Consider the following 12,982-nt stretch of genomic DNA (forward strand, 5'->3'; position numbering starts at 1 on the left):
CTTTGTAAAGATGTTGGCGTAATTGATGGGGGAAGAGGGAAGAATCCTCCTGCTACAAGTTGGACAGGGCACATCGGTTGCTCAGGCCAAAGCCTAAAGCAAATGAGCCACGAAGGGCAGTTATAATCTCCTTTTACAGTTCCGCCGTGAAGAAGAAGGTTTTGCGCTGGGCGAAGCAGAGACGAGAGGGAAGTGGGAAGCTGTCGGTATACGAATATACCAAGATCTGACAGCGGACTGGCTAGGAAGCGGGCGGCCTTTGAAAGGATGAAGGCGGCATTGTATAGTAGCGGAGTGAGATTTGGAGTGGTCTACCCTGCGAAGTTGAGAGTGACGCACAACTCGAGGGATTCTTATTTCAAGACGGTGAAGGTGGCAGAGGCATTCGTGAAGGCTGAAGGACTGGGACTGAGATGAGAGCTGGGACTTGGATTTGGTTTGTGGGGACGGTATTGGTGTTTTTTTTATGGAGAGTGTTCTATTTGTTTGGGGTTTTGTTTTCCTGTCTCTTAAATGAGGTGGGGGGGGGGGGGGGGGGTTTACATTTGTTCACATGGGTATTGGGTTTTAGTTATATTCCTTTTTTCAGTGGGCACGGTTTTGTATTGTTCTTTAATATGAGGGAGGTGGGGGATTGTTGGGGTATGTGGGGCCGGGTTACTGAGGAGGGGGTGGGAGGTGTTGGCAAGGGTCACGCCCGAGCAAACGAAGGTAAGCTTGTGATTGGGGGTGTGGTGGGGGAGGGGCCATGGTCGTTGGAGCCTCGCCGAACAGGTTTCGATGGGCCTGGGAGGTGTGAAAGATGGGGGGAGGGGATCGATACTGGGAGAGGTGTTTGCAAGAGGAAGTGGATGGGAGGATTATTGGGGGGGGGGAAGGAAATTCAACGGTAACAAAGGGTTGGGGCGGATCTGGCGGGAGGGGCAGGGCCCAGGGTTATAATGACAGTAGAGGGGCGAGGGGAATGAGAGAACCCCGATCCGAATAGTGACGTGGGGGGTTAGGGGGCTGGTGAAGAGATCGAGAGTTTTTTGCGCACTTGAAGACTTTAAAAACTGATGTGGTGATGCTACAGGAGACTCATTTGAGGGTGAGTCAGGTGTTTCATTCGCAGTTTGATAGCAGGGGTCAGGGGGTAGCGATATTGGTGGGCAAGAGTGTGAAGTTCCAGATGGAGAAGGTGGTGGCTGATCAGAGGGGCAGGTACGTGGTAGTGACGGGTACGTTACAGGGGAGGTTGGTGGTGCTGGCAACCGTATATGGTCCCAATTGGGATGATGCAGGGTTTGGGTAGAGAGCGTTGGGGGTGCAATCCCGGGTTTGGATACCCATGAGCTGATAGTAGGGGGGGGCGGCTGGAACATAGCGTTGGAACCAAAGATGGACAGGTCCCAGCCACACTCGCTGACTCAATCGGGTGAGGGGAGGGGGGTGAAGGCATTGGCTGGGCTAATGAGGGACATGGGAGGAGCGGACCTGTGGAGGTTTTTACACCCAAGGGATCGAGAGTATTTGTTTTTCTCTGGTGCACAAGATGTATTTGAGGATTTACTTTTTTGTGGTGTTAAAGCCTTTGTTGGCTGGGGTTAAGAGATCGGAATACTCGGCAATTGTGATCTCAGATCACACTCCGCATTTGATGGATGTGGTTTGGAGAAGGGGGCAGCCCAGAGGCTGGGATGGAGAATGAATGTGGGGTTATTGGGAGACCTGAGCTTGTGTGACAGAATAGGGAAGGTGATTGAGGAGTATGTGGGGTTGAATTGCACGGGGGATGTCTTGCGGTCGGTGGTCTGGGGGGATCTGAAGGCAGTGGCGAGCGAGGAGGTGATCTTATTTAAGGCCAAGGTGGATAGGGAGGAGAGGGAGGAATGCCAATGACTGATAGAAGATATTTTGGAGGTTGGGAGGTACGTGGGGGACCCAGACCCGGGTCTCCAGGCGAAGAGAAAGGAGTTGCAGGTGAATTTGACCTATTGTCCACAGGAAAAGTGGTGCGTCAGCTGAGAAGGGTGAAATGAGCTGCCCAAGAGTATAGGGAGAAGGCAGAGCGTATGTTGGCAGGTCAGACTAAGTGGGAGGAAGAGTTGGGGGTAATGCTGAAGAAGGTTCTGTGGTGTGAGGTATTGCGAGATTGGGGCTGATACAGTGGGAGGTAGTGTACAGGGTGCACCTTACAAAATCAAGGATGAACTGGCTGTTCGAGGGGGTGGAGGATGTCTGTGAACAATGTGGGAGGAGCCCTGCGAATCCCATCCATATGTTTTGGTCCTGCCCAAAGCTGGAAAGGTTTTGGAGGATGGTGTTCAGCAACATGTTTTACATGTGGACGTGGAGCCCGGTCCCCTAGAAGCCATATTCGGGGTGTTGGACTGGCTGGAGGTGCAGGCGGATTCGGCGGCAGATGTTTAAGCCTCTGCCTCGCTGATCGCTCGTAGGAAGGTCTTGTTGGGGTGGAGGTCAGCTTCTCCACCCTGTGCCGCAGCGTGGATCAATATTTACTTTAGCAGCTCTCCACTTCTCCACTTTACAAACTGGTAACAGCTCTTAAAATCTGTTTTGACATTCCTGGCTCAATTAGTCTCGTTCTATTTTTTTCTCCTTTTTTGTTGACCTTTTTGGTGTTTTTTGCCCACAGCGTGGCGGGGGTACTTGCTGGGGGGGGGGGGGGGGGGGGGTGATGGGTTCTACAGTGGCTGGGGTTCATTCATCTGCACTTTTGGGAGTTGGTTTCCGTTGACTGTTGGCAGGCGGGGGGTGGCTCAGGGGTTTTTGTGGTATATTGTAAAATTGTTGAAAATACTTTAAAAATAACATCTCCTTTACACTGGAGTGAGGACCCGTCACATACAACAACATATCATCCGTGTACAGAGACACCCTCCCAAATAACCTGCCAATTTCTTGTAAAATTCAATTGGGAATCTGGCCGGGTCTGGCACCTTACCCAACTGCCCACGCAATTCCTAACCTCCTCCAGTGTCAGCGGGGACTTCAATTCCTCCCTACTCTCGCGTTCTATCACAGGGATGACAAACCATCCAAAAACTCTGACGTAGGCAACCAATTCTCTGAGGCTCATACTTATAAAAATGACAATAGAAAGCCTCGAAGGCCTCATTGACCTTACCTGGAGTGGAGAGCAACCTGCCACTCGAGACCTTTACTGAGAGCCAGCCTGCTAGAGCAGCTGATGCGCTAACAGACGACTGGCCTTCTCCCCATGCTCATAAAAAGCCCCCCTTGAACGCTGCAGCTGGTTCACTGCACTGCCCACCCAAAAGCAGCCCAAATTCTAACTGTAGTTTCTTTCTGCTTGCCAACAGCTCTGGCACCGGAGCCTACGAGTATTGGCGATCCACCCCAGGGTGGCATCCACCAACCTCTGCCTCCCCACCCTTTCACTCTTCGCTTGCCTCTCCACCCTTTTACTCTTTGCTTTATGTGCCCTATAAGAGATTATCTCCCCTCTAATGGCCAAATTCAAAGCTTCTCACAACATGGAAGGGGAAATCTCCTCCCTCCTATTAAAATCATTGCACTCCCCAATTGCGGGGCAAGCCCTCTCACAGAATCCCTTAACCACCAACAATGTAATTTCCAACCTCCAAGGCAGGGCGCGGAGTTGGGCCTGATCCCAATGTCGGCAGGGTTAATTAGTAATCTTGCAGTAAAGATCCTCCAGAAAAAGTGATTATAAAATGATTGTTGAATTTCATATTATGGTTGAAAGCAACATGCTCGAGTCCAAAGCAAGAATCTTAAACTCAAAGAAAGCCAATTACATATACATGGGCATGAGGGAGAGATGTTGAAGGTTAATTGTGTAATTGGACTAAATGTATGACTGTAAATAATCAGTGGGAAATATTTAAAGAAACCTGGGCTCAATTCCGGCCTTGGGTGTCTGTGTGGAATTTTCCATTCCCCCCGTGTCTGCGTGGGTTTCCTCCGGGTGCTCCGGTTTCCTCCCACAGTTCAAAGATGTGCAGGTTTGGTGGATTGACCCCTTAGTGTTCAAAAGGTTAGGTGGGGTTACGGGGGTAGGGCAGGGGACTGGGATTAGGTAGGGTGCTCATTCAGAGGGTCGGTACAGACTCAATGAGCTGAATCGCCTCCTTCTGCACTGTAGGAATTTTATGGTTCAATTAATTCAAAATCTACAACAAAAATATGTTCCATGAAAGAATAAAATTTTAACAAGAAAGATACATCTGTGGCTCAATTTTGCAGTTAAGGATAATATTAGATTAAAAGAAAAGGCTTTTAATCTTGTGGATAGAAGTGTAAGGAGTGGGCAACTCCCCCCCCCACCCCCCAAAAAAAAGTCAACAAAAAATGGGAAAAAATAAAACGAGAATAAATTAGCCAGAAAGTTAAAAACAGATTTTAAGAGCGGTTACTAGTTTGTAAAGTGGAGAGTTGCTGAAGTAAATATTGGTCCTTTAGAGACAGAGACAAGAGAAGAGAGAGGGAATTAAAGATATTTAACAAATATTTTGTGCCCATCTTCATAGGAGAAACCACAAATTGGAAGACAAAAATAGAGGATGACAAGGAGTGAGGGACCCAAGTTCATTAATATGAGCAGAGAAAAAGTGTGAAAGAAACTTAAGTGACTAAATATGACAAAACCCCAGGACCTGATGGTTTATACTAACGAGTTCCTGAAGTGACAGCTGAAGATATAGTGGATCCACTGGGTATGATTTTCCAAGTTTCTCTAGATTCCAGAATGGTCCCAGCAGATTCAAAGTTAGAAAATGTAACACTGTTACTCACGAAACGAGGGAGATGTTAAACATGGAACCACAAGCCACTTGGCTTGACACCAGTCATGGGAAAACCACTGAAATCTATTATTAGGTAATCTTAAGAATGTACTTAGAAAATCATGGTATAATCGGACAAAGTCAACATAGTTTTATGAAAGAAAAATTGTGTTTGACAAATTCATGTTTTTTGAGGATGCAATTAGTAGGGCAGATAAAAGGGACGGAGAAGGATGAGGGGCGACTTGATAGAAGTTTATAAGATGATCAGGGGAATAGATAGACAGTCAGAGTCTTTTTCCCCGGGTGGAACAAACCATTACAAGGGGACATAAATTTAAGGTGAATGGTGGAAGATCTAGGGGGGATGTCAGAGGTAGGTTCTTTACCCAAAGAGTAGTGGGGGCATGGAATGCACTGCCTGTGGAAGTAGTTAAGTCGGAAACATTAGGGACCTTCAAGCAGCTATTGGATAGGTACATGGATCACGGTAGAATGATAGTGTGTAGATTAATTTGTTCTTCAGGGCAGCACGGTAGCATTGCGGATAGCGCAATTGCTTCACAGCTCCGGGGTCCCAGGTTCGATTCCGGCTTGGGTCACTGTCTGTGTGGAGTCTGCACATCCTCCCCATGTGTGCGTCGGTTTCCTCCGGGTGCTCCGGTTTCCTCCCGCGGTCCGGAGATGTGCAGGTTGGGTGGATTGGCCGTGGTGAATTGCCCTTAGTGTCCAAAATTGCCCTTAGTGTTGGGTGGGGTGCTGGGTTAAGGGGGTGGGGTGGAGGTGTTGACCTTGGGTAGGGTGCTCTTTCCAAGAGTCCGTGCAGACTCGATGGGCCGAATGGCCTCCTGCACTGTAAATTCTATGATAATCTATGATTAATCTGGGACAAAGGTTTGGCACAACATCGTGGGCCGAAGGGCCTGTTCTGTGCTGTATTTTTCTATGTTCTATGTTCTAAGAGGTATAGTATGTACAGCTGTACATAAGGAAGATATGATGACAGCATGGTAAACCATGAGCCTGGTTTCAGTTTTGATGTTGCGATCCTCCGGATATCTGCTTCCAACACAGTACTTCCTGCAGCATCATCAGCGTTTTGGAGCTCAATGACTGAAGTCAGAGTAGTCTTAGTTTTTTATTGGCGTTGTCGGAGATTAAATAGTTTACCATCCATCCTATAAATAAGCTGTACTACTGCAGGGAGCTTGCCTTTAGTCAGACGGAACATAGCAGCAAAAAAGATCGATGACAACCTTGTTTTACTCCTGTCTGAATCTCAAAAGGATCTATAATGAATCAGTTGTTAAGGATCTACATATCTATGTTAATGATTTAGACAAAGAGACTGGGACTATTGTATCTATGTTTGCTGAAGATACAGGATTGGGTAGGAATGCAAACCCTGAGTAGAAATAAAGAGGTTGAAGATAATAATGTACAGGTCAAGTAAATGGACAACAAGGTGGCAAATAGAGTAAAATCTGGGGAGGTGTCAGGTTATTCACTTTAGTTGTAAGAATCCAAAAGTGGAATTTTGTTTTGCAACTTTTAAATGTTGGTATCCAGAGAGACTTGGGTGTCCTTGAACAAGGAACTCAGCAAGTTACCATGCAGGTACAGCAAGCAATAAAGGAGGCAAGTGGTACATGAGCAACTATTGAGCGGCACGGTGGAACAGTGGTTAGCACTGCTGCCTCACAGCGGCAGGGACCCAGGTTCAATTCCAGCCTTGGGTGACTGTCTGTGTGAATTTTGCACATTCTTCCCGTGTCTGCGTGGGTTTTCTCCGGGTACTCCGGTTTCCTCCCACAGTCCAAAGATGTGCTGGTTAGTGGATTGGCCATGCAAAATTGCTGCTTAGTGTCCAAAATGTTAGGGATGGTTACTGGGTTGCGGGGGGATAAGGTCAGAGAGTGGGCCACGGTCGGTCCTCTTTCCAAAGGTCGGTGCAGACTCGATGGGCCAAATGGCCTCCTTCTGCACATAGAGATTCTATGAAATTGGAGTACCGACGTCTTGCTTATAATTGTATAGGGATTTGGTGAGAACACACCTACAGTACAATGCATAGTTTTGTCTCCACATCAAAAGAAAGATATACTTGTCGTGAAAGCACACAGCAAAAGTTCACAAGATCAGTTCCTGGGATGAGAGGGTTGTCCTGTGATGAGAGGCTAAGTAAACTGAGTCCATAGTCTCCAGAGTTCAGAAGAATTGGAGGTGATCTCATTAGGAATAGAACTGGCAATGTGGAGGGGCGACCATAAAATCCAGGGGGATGGCCTGAGGCACTCTGCCTGTCACCTACCCTTTATCAGTGGCAGATACATGTCACATGGCAAGCTGCCCTTCACTCAACTGAGGCCCTCAAGTAGCCAATTAATGGGATGTCCACCTTGAGTATATTAATGATTGAGATAGTCAGATTTTTTGGTTGCTCAATGCAGAGGCAGAGGGAGAAAAAATACAATTTCTCAAGGGATGCCCTTTGATATGCTGCACCGGACAAGGGTTTAAATGAGGGTTTAAATGTTCAAAAGAGAAGTTGCCAGAGGAACAGGAATAGAGAAATATAACAAGGTGTAATTTAGAGGCAAGGGCTACATCACTGGCACAAGGCTTTGAGCAAGTGGTGGAAGGTATAGCCATGCAGAGAGGCTTCATTTTAAGGAAACATGTCATCACCCCTCAGCCATGTCTTTGCGAAGGCTAATGTGTCAATATGATTATCCCCAATAAATTTGTGGATGGCAAGGGCTTTAGTAGCAAGAATGCTACTATGTCACCATCACCTCAGGTAGGCTGGTGTTTCAGGTGGGACAAAATATTCTGGGACATTGGCTGAAAGGTAGGATCTGTGAGTATGACTACATGAGACTGTTACTTGACTAGTCTGTGAGACAGCTCGTTTACTTTTGACACAAAACTGCAGATGTTAATGAGGATTTGGGAAGGGTTGGCTGGGCAGAGTGTGCCATAAGGAAGCCAAGGAGCCGAGTTGGGTGGTCAGTAATTGATGGTGTGACCACAACATAAATTTGTGTTGGATTGGCAGAAATATCCAAGGGGTATCCTAATAAAGGTGGGGCAAATTAGATAGGATGGCAAGAAGCAACTGGCCACTGGGGCATGAGTTCTGTGAAAGTAGGTCCCCCTTCCGCCTCCCCAGCCCCCACTCCCAGTTCACAGAAATGAGAAATGGAAAATCAAAACAATACAGTTACAATGGGAAAGGGAAACATACCTGGCTTGAGAAGATTATAAAGTTACTGCATCCATTGAGGATGTTATGAAAATGTACATTGATTCTATTTTAATGTAAATTTATTAGCTTATTATGCAAGTTCATCTTCAATCAGTGGAAAAGTAGTCAGAGGGCTTGCAAATTAATAAGTTACCAAAATTCAAGTCTTTGAAAATTTGGTGACAAGTTGATATGGTTGTTAAATCTCTGGAATGCTAAATTCTTTAAATTGAGTAGACAATACAAAAAAGTTGATGCTAAACTGAGACAAAACCATAGTCATATCTGTTTGCCAAGTTTTGAGCACTGCACTTCAGAGAAGATGTCAAGGCTTTGGACACGGTACAAAAGGGCTTTACTATGATGATACCAAGGCTGTGAAACTAAAGGATCTAGGGCTCTTTTCACCAGAATAGCAAAGATAGAGAACATTTGGTAATGGCATTCAATAATAAAAGTTTTGACAAAGTAAGTGAAGCAAAAGAATATTTAGGGGGCAGGCAGATAGTGAGGAAAGCCCCAGAGCATCTCACTCAAGAATCATTTTTCTGTGTTAGAAAACGGTGAGGGTGATGGATCCTCGGGGAGTGCAGCGAGAGCCACGTTCACGGCACTATGGGTGGTTCAGCTGCACAAGACGGGGAGGAGTAAGAGTGGAAGAGCAATAGTAATAATAATAATCTTTATCGTCACAAGTAGCTGGTTTAGCACAGTGGGCTAAATAGCTGGATTGCAACGCAGAACAATGCCAGCAGCGCGGGTTCAATTCCCGTACCGGCCTCCCCAAACAGGCGCCGGAATGTGGCGACTAGGGGCTTTTCACAGTAACATCATTGAAGCCTACTTGTGACAATAAGTGATTATTATTATACTATTGGCTTACATCAACACTTCAATTAAGTTACTGTGAAAAGCAGACAGGTGTTTCTGCGGCCACAGGACTCCAGGACGGTGTGTTGCCTTCCTGGTGCCAGGGTCAAGGATGTCACTGGACAGCTGCAGGGCATTTGAAGGGGGAGGGTGAACAGTCAGAAGTCGTGGTTCACATTGGTACCAATGACGTTGGAAGGCCTACTGACCTATTGGCCTCCAAACAGTCAGGGAGGGATAGAAGAGCAGATATATAGGCAAATCTCAGAGAAGTGTAAAAGCAATAAGGTAATAACAGTAGGTTGATCTCAACTTACGGAATATTAATTGGAAAGGTTTAGAGGGGTGGAATTTTTAAAGTTTATCCAGGAGAGCTTTTTGAGCCAGCACGTAGAAAGTCCTACAAAAGAGGGGATGGTATTTGACCTGGTCTTAGGAAATGAAGCTGGGCAGGTAGTCGGTGTCAGTGGAGGAGCATTTCAGTGATAGAACATAGATGGATTGAAAATAAAGGTTCAGAATTGGAGGTAGGCTGATTTCAATAGGATAGATAGGATCTAGCCAAAGGGGATGGGAGCAGCTACTTGTAGGAAAATCCACATCAGAACAGCGTGCATCATTCAAAAAGGAAATAGAGAGAGTACAAAGCCATTATGCTCCTGTAAAGGTAAAGGATGGGACCAAAATGTCCAGAGAGCTATGGATGTCAAGGCAAATACAGAATGGGATCAGGAAAAAAAAAAGGGAGGCTAATGGCAGATACAGAAAACAATGGATAGAATAGAACTCCTGCACTGCAGAAGTAGGCCATTCGGGCCATCGAGTCTGCACCAGCCCTGTGAAAGAGCACCCAACCTAGGCCAACTCCTCCGCGCTATCCCCATAATCCCACACAACCTGCACATCCTTTGGACTGTGGGAGGAAACTGCAGCACCCGGAGGAAACCCTCGCAGATACAAGGAGAAAGTGCAAACTCCACACAGATAGTCATCCAAGGCCAGAATTGATACTGCATCCCTGGTGCTGTGATGCAGCAGAGCTAACCACTGTGCCTTAGAGGAGTATAGAAAGTAGAGGAGGGAACTAAAACAAAAATCAGGAGAGTGAAGAACCAGCATGAAAAAACACTGGCTGGGAAAATAAAGGAAAATCCAGAGGTGTTTTATAAGGGCAAGAGGATAACCAGAGAATGAATAGGACCTATTAAGTTCCACAGTGGCAACCTGTGTGTGGAGCTGGAAGATGTAGGTGTGCTATTACATGATTATTTTGCATATGCACAGGTTGGTCAGATGGGCAGAACAGTGGCAAAATGGAAATTAACCCTGCAAAGTGTTGAGGTGATGTATTTTGGGAGGACTAACAAGGCAAGGGAATGCACAATGAACTGTAGGATGCTAGGAAGTACAGAGGACCAGAGGGATCTTGGGGTTCCATGTTCTTAGGTCCCTGAAGGCAGCAGGTCAGGTAGATAAGGTGGTTAAGGCATACGAGTTACTTGCCTTTATTAGCCAAAGCGTAGAATATAAGAGCAGGGAGGTCAAGATGGAGTTGGATAAAACACTTTTTGGGTCATAGCTAGAGTACTGTGATTGAACTAGAAAGGGTGTAGAGGAGATACACCAGGATGTTGCCTGGGCTGGAGCATTTTAGCTATGAAGGGGGCTGGTGGGGCAGATTAGGCTGGGGTTGAATTCCTTAAAGCAGAAAGGACTGAGGGGGAACCGGTTGAGGTGTACAAAATTATGAAGAACATGGATAGCGTAGATAGGAAGAAACTTTTCCCTTTAGTTGAGGGATCAATAACCAAGGGGCATAGATTTAGGTAATGGGCAGGAGATTTAAAAGGGATTTGAGGAAAAACCTTTTCAACGAAAGGGTGGTGAGAATCTGGAATTCACTGCCTAAAGAGGGGTAGAGGCGGGAACCCTCACAGCATTTAAGAAGTATTTAGATGAGCACTTGAAACACCATAGCATACAAGGCTATGGAATTAGAATAAATAGGTGCTTAATGACCGGCACAGACACAATGGGCCGAAGGTCCTCTTTCTGTGCTGTAGAACTCTTGACTTTACAGTCCAGGACACAGTGACTAGAGGGCATAAATGCAAGATTATTGCTAAAGGACCAAAATAAGCTGTACATTGTTTTATGTGCAGGATGTGGAATGCCAGAATCAGCAGTGAAAGGAGAATCCATAATCATTTTAAAAATGGAAGTGGATAAGTGAAAAATAAAACTTTAAAATAGTTGGAGGAAAGTGGATAACTTTTTCAGAGAGCTGCCACAGTTGTGATATGATTCTGCAGTTCCAATTGACTTATGGTTTCTCACTTGTTGCTACACACCCGTGTATGATATCAATTACCAGACGTACTAATATCAATGCATCAAGCTGGTATCTACTTCAATGCCAACCGGGGTTAGTTAAATCTCAGTGGCTCCTGCACCCAGCAGAGTTCCATCATAATGCAAGTTCTAGGTTTTATATAATAAAGGTCAACGGTAATGCCAAGTTGGTTATAGCTGGAGCATTCTACTATTTCCGTTTCTGGATTAGTCGTCAATTTCAGCCCCTCAAGACAAAACTAAAACCCGAGCTTCCCGAAACTGCCAAGTCACTCGCCCTGGGGAGGGGGGATGCAGGACATGCATCAGCACCTGCGGGAAGAGGCAGAGCCACACAGGAGGCATGGAGAGGAGGCAAGAACACTTCATCCAAAGTGCAAGCTGGTTAGCTCGAGTCACGAAATTAGTTAGCCGCACAGTCGGGAAAAAAAAAAGAGAGAACGTGAAACAAATGAATCTTACTTTTTGACCGCGATTTGACCAGGGTTAATATGTGCCGCCTACTCTAGAGAAGTCTAAATGATGAGCGCTCCCCTTCTGTTGGAGGCAGTCTGTCAAGAAAGAGTCCAGTTAGTGGGGCGGAAGTTTGGAGCTCATGTTTAAATCTCTACCTTGAGGAAGTTGCCCGAGGACTTACCGCCGGCCCGTCGGCTGTAGTGTACCTGATGATGATCTGGAAGTTGCTGTGGGCTTTGATGGCAGCCGGCAGGGTGATCACCAGCGAGGAGCCGTAGTCGGTGAAAGGGTCGAGGCGGTGGGCGAGGGGCCAGCTGTTGTCGCCCGAGCTGCACCGGCATTTGGCGCCGACCGAGCGGATCAGCAGCGACGGGTGCGAGTCCAGGACCAGGCTGCGGGTGTCGGCTCGCAGGCACACCAAGTCCAGCACCTCCACCGCCCGGATCTCCCGGCTCGGGAAGCCGATGTCCAGCTCCAGGTGGAAGTGGCGGATCTGGAAGCGCTCGAAGTTGGAGGCGGAGGCGATGTCGACGGGGCGGGCGTCCCGGGACGAATCCAAACTCTCACACTTCGTACTCGAGCCGGTCACAACTTTGCGGCAGCAGCAGAAAGTTGGCCGCTCGAAGGCAGCAGCCATGGTCCAGCCAGAGAAATACAAACAACAAAAAAAAAAACAAAGAGGGGGGAGGGAAGGAGGAGGAGGAGGGGGGGATTAAAATATAATAAATCACCAAAGCCAAACCCGGGTACGCGGATAAAATGGCGTCGATCAAGTCAACTACGTGAAATCCATCAGATCCCCCGGGGTCGCGGAGACAAAAAGAGCCGAGAGAGATGCAGCAGCAGCAGGGACAAAATAGAGAGCCCGAGCCCCGGCAAAAACAGGAAGTAAAGACTCGGGGCTGAGAGGCTGCAGCCGGCAGGGCAACAACTGGAGGGCGCCAGAGAGGGAGCGGCCCGGGGTGGGGCAGTGCCAAGGGGGAGAGTAGGCCTGATGGTCAACCGTGCACAGGACAACTCTTGACCGTGTTTCCATGAAACTGGGGTTGGGGGTGGGGGTGGGGGGTGGTGTATACTCAACAACTTTCACCTCCACCCTGCAAGCTGATGGTGGCACCATCAGCTTGCAGGGTGGAGGTGAAAGTTGTTGAGTATACACCCCCCCCCCCACCCCCAAAAGGTGCTGGTCATGCACACATGTTTCAAGGTGAGCCCATGATTAGTGGCAGTTACAGGTGTCTTTGCCCCGGCCAAAGAAACTGGAAGCGCTGGAACTGCAGCTTTT

At 47.3% G+C, this 12,982-nt stretch overlaps 1 protein-coding gene across 3 annotated transcripts in view; it reads right to left on the bottom strand.

Annotated features, from left to right (window-relative positions):
* The window catches only part of rnpepl1 (arginyl aminopeptidase like 1), a 107,521-nt gene extending 94,924 nt beyond the window's left edge, over nt 1-12,597 (bottom strand). Inside the window, exon 1 of one of the 3 annotated variants that reach the window (XM_072474192.1) lies at nt 11,879-12,597. In XM_072474192.1, coding sequence (XP_072330293.1) covers nt 11,879-12,334 — 456 coding nt within the window. In that variant the 5' untranslated portion in view covers nt 12,335-12,597. Of the gene's footprint in view, nt 1-11,852 lie in introns of all 3 variants that reach the window. The other 2 variants (XM_072474191.1, XM_072474193.1) reach the window with 2 other exon arrangements.
* Nucleotides 12,598-12,982: the final 385 nt, after the last annotated feature.

This window comes from Scyliorhinus torazame, chromosome 14, assembly GCF_047496885.1.
Source record: "Scyliorhinus torazame isolate Kashiwa2021f chromosome 14, sScyTor2.1, whole genome shotgun sequence".
Lineage (NCBI taxonomy): Eukaryota > Metazoa > Chordata > Chondrichthyes > Carcharhiniformes > Scyliorhinidae > Scyliorhinus > Scyliorhinus torazame.